General features: G+C 42.1%; 1 protein-coding gene across 2 annotated transcripts in view; it reads right to left on the bottom strand.

Moving 5' to 3' along the window:
* Positions 1-21,598, bottom strand: part of LOC118393247 (phosphatidylinositol 4,5-bisphosphate 5-phosphatase A) — a 38,090-nt gene that overhangs the window by 15,149 nt on the left and 1,343 nt on the right. The window contains exons 1-2 of one of the 2 annotated variants that reach the window (XM_035785742.2): positions 8,445-8,807; positions 610-1,171 (exon numbers count right to left, since the gene is read on the bottom strand). In XM_035785742.2, coding sequence (XP_035641635.1) covers positions 610-1,157 — 548 coding nt within the window. In that variant the 5' untranslated portion in view covers positions 1,158-1,171; positions 8,445-8,807. Of the gene's footprint in view, positions 1-609; positions 1,172-8,444; positions 8,808-21,598 lie in introns of those variants that run through there. The other variant, XM_035785741.2, reaches the window with a different exon arrangement.

Genomic DNA, 21,598 nt, shown 5'->3' with positions numbered 1-21,598 from the left:
GTGGAGATTGATGAGCAAATAAATGAGTTTAATCCATTTTAGAATAAGGCTGTAATGTAACAAAATGTGGAAAAGGGGAAGGGGTCTGAATACTTTCCGAATGCACTGTATGTTACCCGACTACACTATTTTATCTTGATACATTAATAATGACATGCTGTGTTAATTTTGTCATGGTTACATGCCTACAATACCCATTGTAGTGTGCGTAGGTTGCAAGCCCATAGGAAGTCAATAGTTACTACTGTTAGCTAGCCAGATAGCCACAAAGAATTGTTAGCTAGCTACCCACAAAGAATTAACATCTACCTTGGATAACATTGGTTTTAGGTCATTTTTGCCTGTTACACTATCTGGTTAGCTTCATTATAATGATTCACATATAGCTAACTGATAGTTATGAAGTAAAATGTTTGCTTTGGGTATATATTTTTTCGTCTCTATTTCCATTGTCCTGGCTAGAAAGAAGACGGGTGTTTCTCAACATGCATACTACTGTGCTCCCAGCACACAAATTGGAGTATGGTAGGGCCGGAGAATGAGTCCAAATCAAAGTATGCGAAACGGACCACGGAGGGCACTGCATATTGAGAAACACCTGGAGCTCACCTGAAGTCTTCTACCACCTGGGCCTGTGTGTCCGCGGTGCCCGACACGGAGAAGGCCCTCTGGGCATGAGGGTTGAGGTGGGGAGGTATAGGCCTAGAAGGCGGTGGCTGGGGCACTGAGGCTGCCCTCATTGAGATGGGGTTCCGGGCCCCAGGGGGGTGGCCTGGGACTTTAGGGCCAGCCTTCAGAGTGGTTTCAGTGTACCCCACTGGCTCTCCAGGCCCCCCAGGGGGCTTGGCTGCTCCAGGCCGCAGGGGCTTATGACGGCTGGCCCCAGCTGGAGCATCAGGAGTGGATCTGTCCTGGTTAGCCTCTGTGGGGTCAGGTGTGGGCTCACAGACGTCTACAGAGCCCTCTACTCTGGGGGTCCTCTGAGGCCGTCGAGGCCGGGCTGGGACTGACGGTTGAGGAGCAGGAGCATTGGCGCAGGGTTCAGAGGTTGGCGTTTCTGTGCCTGGAGGTGCTGCTGGAGTGGGGGTTAAAACCTCTGATAGTCCAGATGGGTTCTCAGGGTGGGGCTGGCTTTGGTTCTGGTTGTCTTGATCCATCTCCCAGAAGCTCACTGAAAAACAATAGCAGGGGAAAGCCATGTTCACCATATTCCATCAGTGTGCCACGCAGTATAGACAGACTAGATGTTAAAGAAGCAATCGGAGACAAAAGTTCCAAATGTCTGGTGAGGGTGGGGAGGGTTATCATGTGCTCACACTGACTCAGCTGTTCATGTGATTGAACAGTTCACATTCCCCCCATTCCTAGGCTGCTCTGGCAGCATAATGCCAGCCCTGAGTGTTTGGCTGTCTGTCCTCTCGTGGGCGACTGAGAGCGTCTGAAACAGGTAATTAAGAGAGAGAGAGGGAAGAGAGACAGTGAGAGAGAGAAGGGTGAAGGTGTTTAATGAGAGCGGAGCATAAAGGGGAATAAGAGGAAGTGGGTGGGGAGGAGAGGGAGAGACGCAGCAGGTGATGAGCAGAGGAGGTAGAAACAGGAGAGAAAAGAGAGATAGAGCGCAAAGGAAGGGTCACCCAATTCACACTATAAATTAATACCCTCCTACACTTCACACCTCACACAGGTCTTGGACCAACTCAGAAATAGAATGAGGAGAACAAGCCGGGCTTATCTCAGCAGCTCTCTTTGTACCTGAGCCACCTCGTCTGTCATTCCCCCGGTAACCACAGAGACAGTTCATATAAGCTCAGAACACCTGATAGACACAAGTCACAGAAACCGCTGTAGGGTCTGCTGCAAACACAACCTTATAGCATGGTAATAACAACTGAGAGGGGGGGGGGGACACGTGGAGTATGAGCCAGCCTCTGGCCTGTGAGTGCCCCTGGGCCAGAGAAAGGTGACTCATGACAAGTCTGGGACACTGGCCATGCACATAACTCAACCACTGTGGTTGGGAGACAGAGACGTGAGGAGAGACGCCATCTCTCAGACTGGACCAGGAGATATAAGGAGGGCTCCTCTTGAATGCCAAGACTGCTGGGCATCCAGCCAACACAACATCACCTCATCCTCTATAAGGTATATCTGAAAGTACTGACACTATACTGTATCTATATTACAAAGCAAATGCCAGTGCAGTGTCGAGCAGTGAAGTCGAGCAGTGAATTTCAAGCACAGATTCAACCACAAAGACCAGCGAGGTTTTTCAATGGTTTGCAAAGAAGGGCTATTGGTAGATGGGTCAACAACAACAAAAAAGCAGACATTGAATATCCCTTTGAGCATGGTGCAGTTATTAATCACACTTTGGATGGTGTATCAATCAATATACAACAGTCTCTACAAAGATACAGGCACCCTTTCTAACTCAGATGCTGGAGAGGAAGGAAACCGCTTAAGGATTTCACAATGACGCCAATGGGGACTTTAAAACAGTTGCAGATTAATGGCTGTGAAAGGAGATAACTGAGGATGGATCAACAACAATGTAGTTACTCCACAATACTAACATAAATGACAGAGTGAAAAGAAGGAAGCCTGTACAGAATACAAATATTCCAAAACATGCACCATGTTTGCAATAAGGCACTAAAGTAATACTGCAAAGAAATGTGGCAAAGAAAATTATTTTTTTTCCTGAATACAAAGCATTATGTTTGGGCCAAATCCAACACAACACATCACTGAGTACAACCTTCATATTTTCAAGCATGGTGGTGGCTGCATCATGTTATGGGTATGCTTGTCATCGGTAAGGTCTAGGGAGTTTTATTTAATAAAAAATAAACTAAATAGAGCTAAGCACAGGCAAAATCCTAGAAGAAACTTGGTTCAGACACGAGGAACCAAATGAACCTTTCAACAGTACAATAACCTAAAACACAAGGCCAAATATACACTGGAGTTGCTTACCAAGATTACATTTAATGTTCCTGAGTGGCCTAGTTGACTTTTAGAAAATCTATGGCAAGTCTTGAATGTGGCTGTCTAGCAATGATCAAGAACAAACTTGACAGAGCTTGAAGAATTTTAAAATGAATTATGGGTAAATATTGTACAATCCAGGTGTGCAAAGTTCTTACCCAGAAAGGTGATATTAAAATGTATTGACTCAGGGGGTTGAATACATATCTAATTAAGATATATTATGTGTTTTATTTTCCATTCATTAAAAATATATATACACTACCAGTCAAAAGTTTTAGAACACCTACTCATTCAAGGGTTTTTCTTTATTTTAACTATTTTCTACAATGTAGAATATAGTGAAGACATCAAAACTATGAAATAACACATATGGAATCATGTAGTAAATAAAAAGTGTTAAACAAATCAAAATATATTTTATATTTGAGATTCTTCAAATAGCCACCCTTTGCCTTGATGACAGTTTGCACTCTTGGAATTCTCTCAACCAGCTTCATAAAGTAGTCACATGGAATGCATTTTAATTAACATGTGTGCCTTGTTAAAAGTGAATTTGTGGAATTTCTTTCCTTCTTAATGCATTTCAGCCAATCAGTTGTGTTGTGACAAGGTAGGGGTGGTATACAGAAGATAGCCGTGTTTGGTGAAAGACCATGTCCATATTATGGCAAGAACAGCTCAAATAAGCAAAGAGAAATGACAGTCCATCATTACTTTAAGACATGAAGATCAGTCAATAGGGAACATTTCAAGAACTTAATTTCTTCAAGTGCAGTCGCAAAAACCATCAAGCGCTATGATGAAACTGGCTATCATGAGGACCACCACAGGAAAGGAAGATCCAGAGTTACCTCTGCTGCAGAGGATAAATTAATTAGAGTTACCAGCCTCAGAAATTGCAGCCCAAAATAAATGCTTCACAGAGTTCAAGTAACAGACACATCTCAAAATCAACTGTTCAGAGGAGACTACGTGAATGAGGCCTTCGTGGGCGATTTGCTGCAAAGAAACAACTACTAAAGGACACCAAGAAACACGAGCAATGGACATTAGACCGGTGGAAATCTGCCCTTTGGTCTGGAGTCCAAATTTGAGATTTTTGGTTCCAACAGCCGTGTCTGTGTGAGAAGTGGTGTGGGTGAACAGATGATCTCTGCATTGTGTATTTCCCACCATAAAGCATGGAGGAGGAGGTGTTATCGTGTAGGGATGCTTTGCTGGTGACACTGTCAGTCATTTATTTAGACTTCAAGGCACACTTAACCAGCATGGCTACCACAGCATTCTGCAGTGATACGCCATTCCGTCTGGTTTGGGCTTAGTGGGACTTTAATTTGTTTTTCAACAGGACAATGACCCGACAGACCTCCAGGCTGTGTAAGAGCTATTTTACCAAGAATGAGAGTGATGGAGTGCTGCATCAGATGACCTGGCATCCACAATCCCCCGACCTCAACCAAATTGAGAGGGTTTGGGATGAGTCAGACCACAGAGTGAAGTACAAGCATGGGAATTGTAAGGGTTCCCGTCCTCCTCTTCTGAGGAGGAGTAGCGAGAAGGATCGGAGGACCAATGCGCAGCGTGGTAAGTGTCCATAATGTTTTTTAATAAAGACAATAGAACACTCGAACAAAACAACAAACGATGACGTGAATATACAAAACCGAAAACAGTACCGTGTGGACCAAACACTCACATGGAAAACAAACACCCACAACTCAAAAGTGAAACCAGGCTACCTAAGTATAATTCTCAATCAGGGACAACAATTGACAGCTGCTTCTGATTGAGAGCCATACTAGGCCGAACACAGAAATCCCAAATTATAGAAAAACCCACCCAACTCACACCCTGACCATACTAAAACAAAAGACAAAACAAAGGAACTAAGGTCAGAATGTGCCAGGAATTCCTTCAAGACTGTTGGAAAAGCATTCCAGGTGAAGCTGGTTGAGAGAATGCCAAGAGTCTGCAAAGCTGTCATCAAGGCAAAAGGTGTCTATTTGAAGAACCTCAAACCTCAAATATATTTTGAATTGTTTAACACTTTTTTGGTTACTACATGATTCCATTTGTGTAATTTCATCATTTTGATGTCTTCACTATTATTCTACAATGTAGAAAATAGTCAAAATAAAGAAAAACCCATGTAGGTGTTCTAAAAAGCTTTTGACTAGTAGTGTATATGTAATTCTTCCACTTTGACATTGCAGAGAATTTTGTGCAGATCGTTGACAAAAAATGTACAATTAAATCAATTTTAATCCCACTTCATAACACAACAAAATGTGGGAAAATTCAAGTGGTTTGAATACTTTCTGTTATCTGCTCTTAAAATATGTTACAAGACCTTCTGGATGCAGGGTTGTGACCTTGATGTAGAGTTGATAGTGGAGCAACAGCTCCTGGAGGTCAGTTCAACTCACGTGACAAGTCCCCCTGAGCTGTACATGCATGGTAACATTTTGTTTTGTATGTGGGCCAATAGCTTGGTTCCCTGGGCACATGCCTATAGTCCATGTATGGTGTTTTTGTGGAGGAATGCGGAGGGGGGTGTCTGGTGATTAGTCAACCGTGCATATACAGTAGCCTATCTCATGTTTGTTCCTTTCCCATTTGTACACATATCCTCTGGTCCTATCTCCTTTACCATGCCTTAACCCCTCCCCCCTCTTCCGACTCCTTATCTTCCATTTTACTTCCAACGTCTCCTCTGCCGTCATAGTTGGTCTATATCTCACACACACTGTATCTCTCTTATTTATTATCCTCTATTTTGCCTCTTCCCTGTATGTCTAATTCTATACCTAAAATTACCCTACGCTCTTCCTCTCAGTCTCTCTCCACGCCAAGATGACACATGTGCTGTGCACTCGGCTGGCTGTCACAGTCCCGATGGCCGCTTTCACATACAGCTAGAGATAACTATCAGCAGCCAACGGAGGAATGGGGGGATGAGGTCTGGAAATAAATGCTGGATGACTGAAAAGGGAGTATATGGGAGGTAGTGGTAGTATGACTGCTAGTGAGCAATACAGAAAGTAAGAAAATATGAAATTGTGAACATTATTTGGGAAAAATGCATTCATAGTAACTAACAAGTAAAGGAGTGGTATTTTATACCTACACCCCCCTGCGTATTTATTTGGACAGTGAAGCTAAAACGTTGGTTCTATATTCCAGTATTTTGGATTAAAGAGCTAATGTTTCATATGAGGCAACAGTCCAGAAGGTTGCCAGTTATTTGATGGTATTCCCATACATGTCTGTTTTGCCGTTTCATTTATTCACATTGATGCACTTTTCTCTCTTCGTGTATTCTGACCTTGAATTTAAGCATGAGAATAGCATGCTATTCACCAGCTATTCGTTTTGGGTGATCGAATCAATGAAGGTGTGGCTGAGTTGTGTCTACAGATACGACATATTATGACCTTGACGTAATTCCCTAAAAATTCCACCACCTTTAAGCGCAAGGAAACTATGAATAAGGTCTTGCGAACCTACCGGTTCCAAGTGGAAAAAGCATCTATTTTTTTCGCTGGAAATAACACCATTCTTCTCTACGCACTGTAATTTACAATTTGATAATAGCTATTGATAAGAGCCAGGTAAATGAGTCATCAGTTTGGATAAGGGAATTGTAAATATAAATGGCACTTGTTTTATATCTATTTTACCTTATAATCGTGAAATGGCAGCAAATGTGAAATGTGAAAACTGAAGCATATCAACATATCAACTTTCCCACAGTAAAGTTTATGAAATGCTGTGCCACTTTCCAGAATTTAAATTGTACGGCCTTTAAACTCGCAGGGATGGGCACTCTCGAATGACTTAATTATAGGCTACCCCGACTCTCTCGGTTTCCTATTTCTATCATGTTCAATATTAGCCAATAACAGAAATCGACAGTCAGTAGGCCTAATAAACATACACATTCAACAGCTAATTTACTGTTAGTTCGCTTCAGTTGGTATAGCCTACATTATAATTACATTTAATTACATTGTTTCGTTTACCATCATTTGCTTCCTCTGTAAACGCTGTCACCGCGGTGAGGTTGTTGCTGAATATCATTAGTAACAGTTGAAATGTAGGCTAATTAAATCGATATGGAGCAGAGCGATGATCAAGTCGTAACAGTTTGAACCCAACACATGGCGCAATACTTGGCGGTGTCATCACACAGTTCCATAGTTGAGCAGGCAACAGAAGAGGGTATAGGCTACAATTGTGCACTTTTCTTCCCATTATAATTCTACAAGTTTGTACACTAATCTTCCAACAATGCCAAGGGTTGAAAAACTGAATGTGGCAACTTTCAGGATTAATCAAACCACTGTATTTTTGATTAATTCATATATTTAGTAAAGGTTCTACAAACCTGTTTTTTATTATTCAGAAATACTTTCCTAACCTTAAATAATCTACAAGATCAGAGTATTTTTTAAATCTACCAATTGGTGCTGAAACAGAGAGGAATATGCATATATTTAGCTAGCTCCCTTTCATTGATCTATAATATTCTGAACACCTCTCGAAATAATCTACTAAATATTATAGTATATTCTACGAACCTGTAACCCGACACCTTGACTCGGTACCCCTGTATTTAGCCTCATTATTGTTAAACTTTTTTAAAAACTTTAGTTTATTTAGTAATTAACTCTATATTCATAAAACTGCATTGTTGGTTATGGGCTTGTAAGTAAGCATGTATTCGGCGCATGTGACAAATACAATTAGATTTTATTTGAGTCTATCGACAAAATGTACAACTAAAAAATACACCTTATTTAATTTAAAGATAAATGTATTGAAAACCCTATTGATCGGAAAACTCAATGAAGAAAAATCTGTTGGTCATCTGTTGGAAAGGTCTTCAGCAGTTGAAATACATTTATTCAGAGCGTGCAAGGTAGCCACACCTGCAGAGAGTGTTACACGACTGAATAAGGTAAGTCTGAATACCAAATATCAAATCAAATTCTATTGGTCACATACACATGGTTAGCAGATGTTAATCCGAGTGTCGCGAAATGCTTGTACTTCTAGTTCCGACAGTGCAGTAATATCTAACAAGTAATCTAACAAAATCACAACGACTACCTTATACACACAAATGTAAAGGGATGAATAAGAACATGCACATATAAATATATGGATGAGTGATGACTGTGTGGCATAGGCAATATGCAGTCCATGGTATAGAATACAGTACATGCATAAGAGATGAGTAATGTAGGATATGTAAACACTATTAAAGTGGCATTATTTAAAGTGACTAGTGATACCTTCATTAATCCATTTATTAAAGTGGCCAGAGATTTGAGTCTGTATGTTGGCAGCAGTCTCTCTATGTTAGTGATGGTTGTTTAACAGTCTGATGGCCTTGAGATAGAAGCTGTATTTAAGTCTCTCAGTCCCAGCTTTGATGCACCTGTACTGACCTCTCCTTCTGGATGATAACGGGGTGAACAGGCAGTGGCTTGGATGGTTGTTGTCCTTGATGATCTTTTTGGCCTTCCTGTGACATCGGGTGCTGTAGGTGTAATGGAAAGGCAGGTAGCTTGCCACCGATGATGCGTTGTGCAGACTGCCCTACCCTCTGGAGAGCCTTGCGGTTTAGGGCGATTGCAGTTTCCGTACCAGGCGGTGATACAACCTGACAGGGTGCTCTCGATTGTGCATCTGTAAAAGTTTGTGAGTGTTTTCGGTGACAAGACAAATTTCTTCAGCCTCCTGAGGTTGAAGAAGGCGCTGTTGTGGAGGCCCTGGAATGCGGTTTTAACCAATTAGCATTCAGGATTAGACGCAGCCGTTGTATAAATGACCAATATACCATGGCTAAGGGCTGTTCTTATGCACGACACAACACAGAGTGTCTGGATACAGCCCTTAGCCATGGTATATTAGTCATATACCACACCCCTTCGGCTTTATAGCTTAATTATAAACGCCTTCCTTCAAACAGGATGTGGGAAATCTGAGGTTTGTAGTTTTTGAACTCAGCCCCTATCGAATACACAGTGGGATATGGGTCATTTTGTAATTCCTAAGGCTTCTTCTAGATGTCAACCGTCTTTAGAACGTTGTTTCAGGCTTCTACTGTGAAGGGGGGCTGAATGAGAGCTGTTTGAGTCAGAGGTCTGGCAGCAGCCTCGATCTCAGTCACGCGCGTTCACATGAGAGGGAGCTCTCGTTCCATTGCTTTTCTACAGACAATGGAATTCTCCGGTTGGAACATTATTGAACATTTATGATAAAAACATCCTAAAGATTGAATATTTATAATGATATTTCTGATTTATGTTGACTACACAATATGGCGGATATCTTTTTGGCTGCTTTGTTGTCTGAACGCTGTACTCAGATTATTGGTTTGCTTTTTCCGTAAAGTTTTTTTGAAATCTGACACAGCGGTTGCATTAATGAAAAGTGTATCTAAAGTTCCATGCATAACACTTGAATTTTCATCAACATTTATAATGAGTACTTCTGTGAATTGATGTGGCTCTCTGCAAAATCACTGCATGTTTTAGAACTACTGAACGTAACGCACCAATGTAAAATGAGATTTTTGGATATAAATATGCACATTATCGAACAAAACATACATGTATTGTGTAACATGAAGTCCTATGAGTGTCATCTGATGAAGATCATCAAAGGTTAGTGATTCATTTTATCTCTATTTGTGCTTTTTGTGACTCCTCTCTTTGGCTGGAAAAATGGCTGGGTTTTTCTGTGACATGGGGGTGACATTTTTTTAAATCAGACACTGTAGCTGGATTAACGAGAATTGATCTTTAAAATGGTGCCTATGTCACGCCCTGACCTTAGAGATCCTGTTTATGTCTCTATTTTGGTTTGGTCAGGGTGTGATTTGGGGTGGGTATTCTATGTTATATTATTTGTATTTCTATGTTTTGGCCGGGTAGGGTTCTCAAATCAGGGACAGCTGTCTATCGTTGTCTCTGATTGAGAACCATACTTAGGTAGCCCTTTCCCACCTGTCTTTGTGGGAAGTTAACTTTGTTTGTGGCACATAGACAATACAAAACAACCATGAAGCTTAAGGGCTATTGTTTTTGTCGGCGTCATCCTAAATAAAAGGAATATGTACGCTCACCACGCTGCGCTTTGGTCTAGTTCTTTTGAAGGCCATGACAGCCTAATACTTGTATGTTTGAGAAATTTGATTTATGCGATTTCTGTTGATTTATATTTGGCGCCCTGCAATTTCATTGGCTGTTGGTGAGGGGCCCCAGTCCTAGACAGGTTAAAAGCGGTGGTTCGCGCTTTCAGTTTTGCGCCAATGCTGCCATCAATCCACAGTTTCTGGTTAGGGAATGTTTTAATAGTCACAGTGGATACAACATCTCCGATGCACTTGCTAATAAACTCACTCACTGAGTCAGCGTATGCGTCAATGTTATTGTCTGAGGCTATGCGGAACATATCCCAGTCCATGTGATCGAAGCAATCTTGAAGTGTGGAATCTGATTGGTCAAACCAGCGTTGGATAAACCTGAGCACAGGCGTTTCTTGTTTTAGTATCTGTCTATAGGCGGGGAGCAACAGAATGGAGTCATGGTCAGATTTTACGAAGGGAGGGCCTTGTATCCATCATGGAAGTTAGAGTAGCAATGGTCAAGAATGCTACCAGATCTTGTCGCGCATTCGATATGCTGGTAAAATTTAGGTAACCTTATTCTCAGATTAAAAGCCCCAGCTACAATAAATGCAGCCTCAAGATATATGGCTTCCAGTTTACATACAGTCCAGTGAAGTTCTTTGAGGGCCGTTCCTGTATGTTGTTATGATTGCACCATGAGTCGTTAATAATAAGGCATACACCCCCGCCCTTCTTCTTACCAGAGAGATGTTGGTTTCTGTCGGAGCGATGTGTGAAGAACCCAGGTGGCTGTACCGACTCTGACAATATGTCTCGAGTGAACCATGTTGCCGTGAAACAGAGAATGTTACAATCTCTGATGTCTCTCTGGAAGGCAACTCGTGCCCTAATTTCATCCACCTTGTTGAATAGAGATTGGACATTGGCGAGTAATATGCTCGGAAGCGGTGGATGGTGTGCTTGCCTTCTAAGTCTGACCAGGAGGCCGCTCCGTCTGCCTCTCCTGCGGCGACAACGTAGTTTTGGGTCGGCCTCTGGGATTTAAATCCCATGTCCAGGGTGGAGGTCCAAACACAGGATCCGCTTCGGGAAAGTCGTATTCCTGGTCGTAATGTTGGTAAGTTGATGTAGCATTTATATCCAATAGTTCTTCCTGGCTGTATGTAATAACACTTGAGATTTTCTGTGCTAACAATGTCAGAAATAATACATGGAAAAACAAATTACTGCATAGATTCCTAAGGACCTGAAGCGTGGCGTCCATCTCTGTCGGCGCCATCTTGGAAGTGCGTAGGAAAGGCGTGCTTAGGAAAGGTGTAAATGTCCTAGGAAATGCCGAATACAACCGTGAAATGCTTACTTACAAGCCCTTAACCAACAAAGCAGTTTTAAGAAAATAAGAGTTAAGAAAATGTTTACTAATGTCTTTTCTCCTGAGGACTACACATGGGCCTGAATAGACAGGCTCTAAATGACAGCAGGTACTTCTCATTCCACACACGTTCTACAGGGAGAGAGAATGATTTAATAATAGCCAATCTGTTATGATGTTTACATGCACCTCCATTGAGAGAGCAGGAGCAAGAGTGACAGCGTGAGCAAAAGAGAGGGAGTGCGTACAGCAAACAACACACAAGAATACAGCACAAATAAGTATAAACAGAATTTTAAACTGGATGGTTTCAGCTCTGAATGCTGATTGGCTGACATGGTTATTTATTTCTACTGTTCTAATTTCATTGGTAACCAGTTTATAATAAGCAATAAGACACCTTGGGGGTTTGTGGTATTTAAATGATAATACCCGAGAAGCCGGTGTTTGGAGGATATATTGGCACGGGTGTTGTTAGGCCCGAGGGCTGGCGACCGAAGACGTGGGCCATTTTTGCCACACCTCATGTGTCTCCCGGTCACAGCCGGCTGCAACACAGCCTGGGATCGAACCTGCAACTGTAGTGACATCTCAAGCACTGTGATGCATGCAGTGCCTTAGACCGCTGCACCACACGGGAGGCCCCGGAATGCGGTTTTAACCAATTAGCATTCAGGATTAGACCCACCCGTTGTATAAATGACCAATATACCATGGCTAAGGGCTGTTCTTATGCACGACACAACACAGAGTGTCTGGATACAGCCCTTAGCCATGGTATATTAGCCATATAACACACCCCCTTCGGCTTTATAGCTTAATTATAAACTGGTTGATTTAAGCTCTGAATGCTGATTGGCTGAAAGCTGTGGTATATCAGACAGTATACCATGTATTTAACAAACAAAAAAACTTTTTACTGTTCTAACAAAATTAATTGTGTGCCGCCCCAAGGGTCTCCTGGTCACGGCCGACTGCGACAGAGCCTGGACTCTGACCCGGATCTCTAGTGGCACAGATAGCACTGCGATGCAGTGCCGTAGACCACTGCGCCACTCGGGAGGCTGAACCAGAGATATTCTATAATGTTGTAAATGTATCCTCCTTCGTTACAAGACCCCAGGCTGTACATCATCTCACTTAACTAGTCTAACTAGAACCACTGCATGCAGTCCTGACAACTATCAACATGACTATCTGAAAATTAAAGTGAGTAGGTATTCTATAACCGAGAAATGGAAGAAACGATCCTCAGTAGGCTTTGAGAAGCTGGTATACTTTGGCTGGACAGAGTAGTAGAAGACTGCTCATGATGTTAACTGTGAAGGACAAGTCATGTCTGGGTAATAGGATTTGGTCTTTATGCAGAGGCACCATGTCCGATGCCAGTCACCTGATGGAATCCAACAAATTGTACCGGATAGTGTCAAAATATAAGATAAAGGGCTCCAGTCATTAAGGAGAATCAGTAGAGGCAGAACACAAGGAAGTTGTGCTTGGATGACTGGAACATTAGACAGGCTCCATGGATCTGGACGACTAAATGCCTGCATGTGGGTGAAATCAAAGGCTTCTGCAATCTTAAAGGGAAGTCAATTAAATACCCAAGAGTTCCTTCTTGCCCCGCTGCAATCTTTTAAAATTAGAAATATGAATTCCCTTCAAAAGGCCCTGCCAGAGGATATAACAACACAACATGATTTGGGGTTTTGGGTTTGTGATAGTGTATGAGAGTGAAGGGGGTGACTTCATAAACTGGACACTACAATTTAACTGGTGGGCCTGTGGTTACAGGAGCAGGATTGGATAGGCACAAAATATTTTGGGTCTCGTCTTGAACAGAAATTAGGACACATACTCAAATACTTTATCTCTCTCTCTTTAGGCAAATGGAGACATATAGGTATGTCTCTCTAGTCACCCCCAAAACCAATTCTTTCTTTGGCCGCCTCTCCTTCCAGTTCTCTGCTGCCAATGACTGGAACGAACTACAAAAATCTCTGAAACTGGAAACACTTATCTCCCTCACTAGCTTTAAGCACCAACTGTCAGAGCAGCTCACAGATTACTGGACCTGTACATAACCCACCTATAATTTAGCCCAAACAACTACCTCTTTCCCTACTGTATTTAATTAATTCATTAATTTTGCTCCTTTGCACCCCATTATTTTTATTTCTACTTTGCACATTCTTCCATTGCAAATCTACCATTCCAGTGTTTTACTTGCCATATTGTATTTACTTTGCCACCATGGCCTTTTTTGCCTTTACCTCCCTTATCTCACCTCATTTGCTCACATCGTATATAGACTTGTTTATACTGTATTATTGACTGTATGTTTGTTTTACTCCATGTGTAACTCTGTGTCGTTGTATGTGTCGAACTGCTTTGCTTTATCTTGGCCAGGTCGTAATTGTAAATGAGAACTTGTTCTCAACTTGCCCACCTGGTTAAATAAAGGTTAAATAAATAAATAAAAATAGCTGCACATTAACAACAAAAAAGTGAAGCCCTATCTGCTAAGGGTTGTTCAGTCTGTGAGCAGCAGAATGAGACCATGAGAAGCCTGTAGGACAGAGCTATTGGCAGGAGCTGCAGTGACCCAGTCGAGGAGTCTAACAGGCTGATGATGAGACACTAGGGGTGTGATTGTCTGGGCGCCATTAGATACAGTACAATAAGCATATTGATGAACTGGAAACACAAAACTATCTAGACATTATTTGAATTGCAGATGCCTTTGGAAGTTGTGTTTGGAAGTTAGGATATAAAAAAACATCCTGTTCTTATAACACGTGTAGCAATATGTCATGTACATATGTACATATAAATGGGTTAATTTACTTCTTCAAACTATAGTGAATGTATTTTGTATGTACATTAAAAATAATTGAATGTCAGCAGGAAACAATATCAATCTGTAAATCCTTTGAAAAAATCCAGAAATTGTGAAAAAGAGGGAAAGGTCAGCACTGTGAGTTCACCAGTTCATCAGGCCAGGGGGCATAGGCCACGCTAATAAAATAACAGTAACCGGGGTTGTAATGCTTTCTACCAGTCAGAGAGAAAAAAAGGGAGAAAAAAAGCTACAGTAAGTTATATGGTTTAAATGTCCCTGAGGAAAAGTAGAAAAAGAAGGCAAACTAAATGAAATAAGCCATTCTGAGGTGATATCTTGACTTCAGTTTCATGTACTTTAACGATCTCTTGGCAAGTTGAATTGTGTGCAACAACCATTGGTCCGTATGTTCTAAATTAAGTGACTGACTGAAGAGATGTATAAATGGATTTCTTCAGGAATCCAATCAACCAATGACTGAATGAGGCCAGTCGCTTGTGTGGCCTATTTCTGCTCCCATTTCAAGGGCATTGTGAGATAAAAATTGAAGGTCGGTTTAATTTGGTGTTTCAGTCTCAGATCTTATCTCAGAGCATGTCTGTGTATGTGTCAGGTAGATAACAACAGAGAGAGAGGGCATCTGTGTGTTTTAACAACATGATTATAAATCATGACCAGTATATGGGTGTTGTGGCTATTTCAATCAAGAGTTAGACCAGGTTAATTCATTAGTGCAAATGTGTACAAACGGATGCATGAGGGAACATCAGTCTAGTTGCACAAAGGATTTTTCCACCACTAGACATAACAATGCCCTAGGAGGTTTTTATTATACAATCACTATCCAGACTACTTGCTGAATTTTTATCTTCCCAATGGGCTCGGTGGTCCAATTCCTGTATCTTAACCCCAACCTCTTGCTCCACTTCCTGAAGCTGTGTAACTCAATCAGAGACAAAAAGTAACATGAAAGAGAAGCAGAGTAGGGATAGATGATTTCCGACAGTGGCATATGGGTTATATAATGATAGCACATAGTAGAGTGCCTATTGCAAACTGATAATACATAGGATAAATTAATTGGACATAACATTTATATTAGCATAATATGATAATGATTATGCTAATATGATAACAATTCTGATAATGAAAAGAAGAACACTGTCAATGTTTGTTTATATTATTCCTTGTATGTTAGGGTAATAGGGGGTAACTAAAACAATGTCTAATTGCTGACACAAAAAAAGCTAAGTTTAGAGAAAAAAAATTGGTGCTTAGGCAAATAAACTATAAAGGGAAATAAATGGCTACATTTTACACTTTTTTTTGTTATTTCATGAAATGTTGTTTTTATAAAAGGGGAGTTTGTTTTAAGTACCAGGGTAACTGTACTTGTAAGTACACCCTGTTACGCTCTCCCTGCCTCCTTCACTGTGTTTTTGTGCTTTTATTTGTAGATTGGGGACTGGTGGAGGTGATTAGGTCGTTAAGGTGACAAGTTGCACCTGGGTTTGGGACCTAGAAGATAAAAGTTCCTGGTGCCCAGTCTTGGTTCTCTTTCTCCACAAGCACCATTTTGTTTTGTGATCTAGTTGATTATGTTTTTAGATTAGGTGCACCCTTCAACACATTTTACCTTCATCCATGCATCTCCATTACACCCAGGAGAATGTGAATCCAAGATGGCGTAGCAGTCAGACGTCTTTGTCCTGTCCCTTGTATATATCGTTTTACATATTTTTTTGTCGCATATCCTTTAAAATATTTTGCTAAACCTCAACATCTAAATACTCTCCTGCAACCCGCCTCACCCAATGTGGTGTGGATCTGCTTTCTCTTCCTATAGTATTTATATTTACTTTGGATCTGGAATCCCTCAACTGAAGCTAGCCAGCTAACTACCAGCTATCAGTCAGCAAACCATTGCCAGCAGTCATCAGCTAACCTTCAGCTCGGAAAGCTCTCGTCAGTTCGAACAACGTGACTCTAACCAGAGCATAACGGACCTGTTATTTTTATCCCCGGATTCCTACCGCAAACTGAATTTTCATCTGGATCTTCACAACTAGCTAACCGCAACCCCGGATGACTACTCCTGGCTAGCGTTTCCATCCCAGAACAAGCACCAATTAGCTTGAAGCTAGCCCAGCCAGGGCTCCTGTGCTACCACCGAAGTATACTCCTGGGCTACAATATCCGGACCCCTTCTACAGCCGTTACGGGGCATGGAACCCCGCAGATCCCCTACGATTGGAATACCGTCATAATCTGCCCGAGGACTCCAACAGGCCCCTCAGGCGCGACGCCCACTGAAGGCCCATTATGCTAACCAGCTAGGCCTGCTAGCTACCTAGAGTTACTTGGAACCCTACTAATTCCACGACTGGTCTATCGACGTCACCGCACGAAGAGGCAAAAACAGAACTACCCCCATCGCGACGTCCCCCAAAGGCTTTCTAGCCCCTGCTATCTGCTTGCTTGCTAACCCTGTCTGCTAACTGCTAGCTTGCCTGCCCGGTCTGCTAACTGCTAGCCCTTGCTAACTGCTTGCTTGCTAACCCGGTCTGCTAACTGCTAGCCCCTGCTAACTGCTTGTTAACCCGGCCTGCTAACTGCTAGCTTGCCCCGGTCTACTAACTGCTAGCTGCCGGCCCTGGCCTGCTAACTGCGAGCTTACCTGCCCGGTCTGTAACTGCGAGCCCATGCTAACTACTTGCTTGCTAACCCGGCCTGCTAACTGCTAGCTTGTTTAGCCCCGGCCTACTAACTGTTAGCTTGTTAGCATCGGCCTGCTAACTGTCTGAATCGCCGTGTCCCCAGCCAGCCCAACCACTCACTGGACCCATATGTTCACTTGGCTAGGCCTCTCTCTAATACTTGGCATGCCTCTCTCTAATATCAATATGCCTTGTCCATTACTGTCTTGGTTAGTGATTACTGTCATATTTCACTATACCCTGCTCAATATGCCTTAACCAACCATGTTGTTCCACCTCCTACATATGCGATGACATCACCTGGTTTAAACATCTCTAGAGACTATATCTCTCTCATTACTCAATGCCTTGGTTTACCTCCAATGTACTCACTAAGTCTGTACCCAAACAATTTGAGCTTCAAATTCTAAAAATTCACCTTTCCAGAAACAAGTCTCTCACCGTTAACGCTTGCTATAGACCTCCCTCTGCCCCCAGCTGTGCCCTCGGTACCATATGTGAACTGATTGCCCTCCATCTATCTTCTGAGCTCGTGCTACTAGGTGACCTAAAGGTCACTAGATGACCTGGGACATGCTTAACACCTCGGCCATCCTACAAACTAAGCTTGATGCCCTCAATCTCACACAGATTATCAATGAACCTACCAGGTACAACCCCAAATCAGTAAACACGGGCACCCTCATAGATGTCATCCTAACTAATTCGCCCTCCAAATACACCTCTGCTGTTTTGAATCAACATCTCAGCGATCACTGCCTCATTGCCTGCCTCTGTAATGGGTGTGGGTCAAACGACCACCCCTCATCACTGTCAAACGCTCCCTGAAACACTTCTGCGAGCAGGCCTTTCTAATCGACCTGGCCGGGGTATCTTGGAATGACATTGACCTCATACCGTCAGTAGAGGATGCCTGGCTATTCTTTAAAAGTGCCTTCCTCGCCATCTTAAATAAGCATGCCCCTCTCAAAAAATGTAGAACTGGGAATAGATATAGTCCTTGGTTCACTACAGACCTGTCTGCCCTTGACCAGCACAAAAACATCCTGTGGCGTTCTGCATTAGCATCGAATAGCCCCCGTGATATGCAACTTTTCAGGGAAGTTAGGAACAAATATACACAGGCAGTTAGAAAAGCTAAGGCAAGCCTTTTCAAACAGAAATGTGCAACCTGTAGTACTAACTCACAAAAGTTCTGGGACACTGTAAAGTCCATGGAGAATAAGAGCACCTCCTCCCAGCTGCCCACTGCTCTGAGGCTAGGAAACACTGTCACCACCAATAAATCCACTATAATTGAGAATTTCAATAAGCATTTCTCTACGGCTGGCCATGCTTTCCACATGGCTACCCCTACCCCAGTCAACTGCCCGGCACCCTCCACAGCAACCCGCCAAAGCCCCCACCATTTCTCCTTTACCCAAATCCAGATAGCTGATGTTCTGAAAGAGCTGAAACATCTGGACCCCTACAAATCAGCCGGGCTAGACAATCTGGACCCTCTCTTTCTAAAATGATCTGCCGAAATTGTTGCAACCCCTATTACTAGCCTGTTCAACCTCTCTTTCGTATCGTCTGAGATTCCCAAAGATTGGAAAGCTGCCGCAGTCATCCCCCTCTTCAAAGGGGGTGACACTGTAGACCCAAACTGCTCCAGACCTATATCTATCCTACCCTGTCTTTCTAAGGTCTATGCAATCTGGTTTCAGAGCTGGTCATGGGTGCACCTCAGCCACGCTCAAGGTTCTAAAAACAACATAACCATCAGGCAGGTCTGAGTCGGGCCTGGAACTACTTCTCTGATAGAGTTCAGTGTGTCGACGGACCTCTCTATGGTTTCTGTATACATCAATGATGTCGCTCTTGCTGCTAGTGAGTCTCTGATCCACCTCTACGCAGACGACACCATTCTGTATACTTCTGGCCCCTCCTTGGACACTGTGTTAACGAACCTCCAGACGAGCTTCAATGCCATACAACTCTCCTTCCGTGGCCTCCAACTGCTCTTAAACGCAAGTAAAACTAAATGCATGCTATTCAATCGATCACTGCCCGCACCTGCTCACCCGTCCAGCGTCACTACTCTGGACGGCTCTGACTTAGAATACGTGGACAACTACAAATACCTGGGTGTCTGGTTAGACTGTAAACTCTCCTTCCAGACTCACATTAAGCATCTCCAATCCATAATTAAATCTAGAATCGGCTTCCTATATCGCAACAAAACATCCTTCACTCATGCTGACAAACATACCCTCGTAAAACTGATTATCCTACCGATCCTCGAATTTCGATGATGTCATCTAAAATGACTTAAATGTAAATGTAAATCTATAAAATTAGCCTCCAACACTCTACTCAACAAACTGGATGCAGTCTATCACAGTGCCATCCGTTTCGTCACCAAAGCGCCATACACTGTACGCTCTCGTTGGTTGGCCCTCGCTTCATACTCGTCGCCAAACCCACTGGCTACAAGTTATCTACAAGTCTCTGCTAGGTAAAGCCCCGCCTTATCTCAGCTCACTGGTCACCGTAGCAGCACCCACTCATAGCACGCGCTCCAGTAGGTATATCTCACTGGTCACCCCCAAAGCCAATTCCTCCTTTGGTCGTCTTTCCTTCCAGTTCTCTGCTGCCTATGACTGGAACGAATTGCAGAAATCTCTGAAGCTGGAGACTCACATCTCCCTCACTAGCTTTAAGCACCAGCTGTCAGAGTAGTTTACAGATCACTGCACCTGTACATAGCCCATCTGTAAACAGGCCATCTATCTACCTACCTCATCCCTATACTGGTATTTATTTATTTAGCTCCTTTGCACCCCAGTATCTCTACCTGCACATTCATCTTCTGCCGATCTACCATTCTAGTGTTTAATTGCTATATTGTCATTACTTCGCCACCATGGCCTATTTATTTCCTTAACTTACCTCATTTGCACTCACTGTATATAGACTTTTTGTTTTCTTTTGTTCTACTGTATTATTGACTGTATGTTTTGTTTATTCCATGTGTAACTCTGTTGTTGTACGTGTCGAATTGCTATGCTTTATCTTGGCCAGGTCGCAGTTGCAAATGAGAACTTGTTCTCAACTAGCCTACCTGGTTAAATAAAGGTGAAATAAGAAAATACATTTAAAAAACCCTCACATCAAATCAAAATCAAATCAAATTTATTTATATAGCCCTTCGTACATCAGCTGATATCTCAAAGTGCTGTACAGAAACCCAGCCTAAAACTCCAAACAGCAATCAATGCAGGTGTAGAAGCACATGCCTACTTGCACACTTCACAGGTTAGTTTTCCTTTGTAGTTTTACACTTTGTTAGTTATTTAAATAAAAAAAATTGTTACTCCTTAACTGCCAACATGTAGACTGCCTTGCTTGTCACCATCTAAAAGCCAGGTTGTGACACCCCCCCATGGGTAGAAGATTAAGAGTTTCACACAAGTGTGTTAATATCATTTAATCTGTTTTAATTAGAAATTATTTAGTAGGTTATACTTAAAAGCTAAGTCTAGTTGTCTTATTTGAATTATTTAAATATAATATGGGGGGAAATGGGGTTGCATATGTCACCATTAAAATCTGCACTATGAGGAGATTTGACGTAAAGATCATCTTTTTAACTCACCTGCACATACATTTTCTTTCTTTGTTGTTTCTTTTCTATACAATCCTTTATGTACAATTGCACTAAATATTATTTGAATAAATCAAGATTGAATCCCAGCAGTCTTGAAAATGACATTCAAGAGCAAAAGATTTTCTACAGTTTTTAATTAAAAAAGTTATTAATTGGAATATAATATTGGAATGGAATATAATTGATAACACTAAATAACATTGGAATATAACATTTAATAACAATAACTTAAGTAATTCATTCAGTGTACCATTGATGTGGCAACTCTCTTATGCTCTGCTATTGCACATTTTTTATTTGTAGATACGTCACAAATAAAACTATACCCAGTAAAATTGGAGAACAACTCACGAGCCCACCTCCTGCACTGCTCACACCTAATCCAGGCCCCACCTGTGACTGAAAATGGAGAGAGATGCCAATTGAAAAGCTCTCCCTTAAAAATGTAGCTAGATATATAAACTATATAACATAAATGCTGTGTAAAATAGCTAAAGGCTACAAAGTAACATTAACTGTAAAGCTATCAGTCACTAGTGGAAACATTTACAACTGCAATTAAGTTACCGTTATCTTTTTATGTGTTTTACATAAACAATCTGGTTGTAAGGTTGCGAGCTAGCGCTCCTAGCACTTTATGCTAATGAAACAGTATACTTTTAAACCATCCCCTCACCCATACCCGGGCGCGAACCAGGGACCTTCTGCACACAACGACAACAGTCACCCTCGAAGCATCGTTACCCATCGCTCCACAAAATCCACGACCCTTGCAGAGCAAGGGGAACTACTACTTCAAGGTCTCAGAGCAAGTGACGTAACCGATTGAAACGCTATTTAGCGCACACCGCTAACTAAGCTAGCCGTTTCACATCCGTTACAC

This window comes from Oncorhynchus keta, chromosome 14 (assembly GCF_023373465.1).
Source record: "Oncorhynchus keta strain PuntledgeMale-10-30-2019 chromosome 14, Oket_V2, whole genome shotgun sequence".
Classification (NCBI taxonomy): Eukaryota; Metazoa; Chordata; class Actinopteri; order Salmoniformes; family Salmonidae; genus Oncorhynchus; species Oncorhynchus keta.
This window is presented reverse-complemented; position numbering and strand designations above follow the sequence as displayed.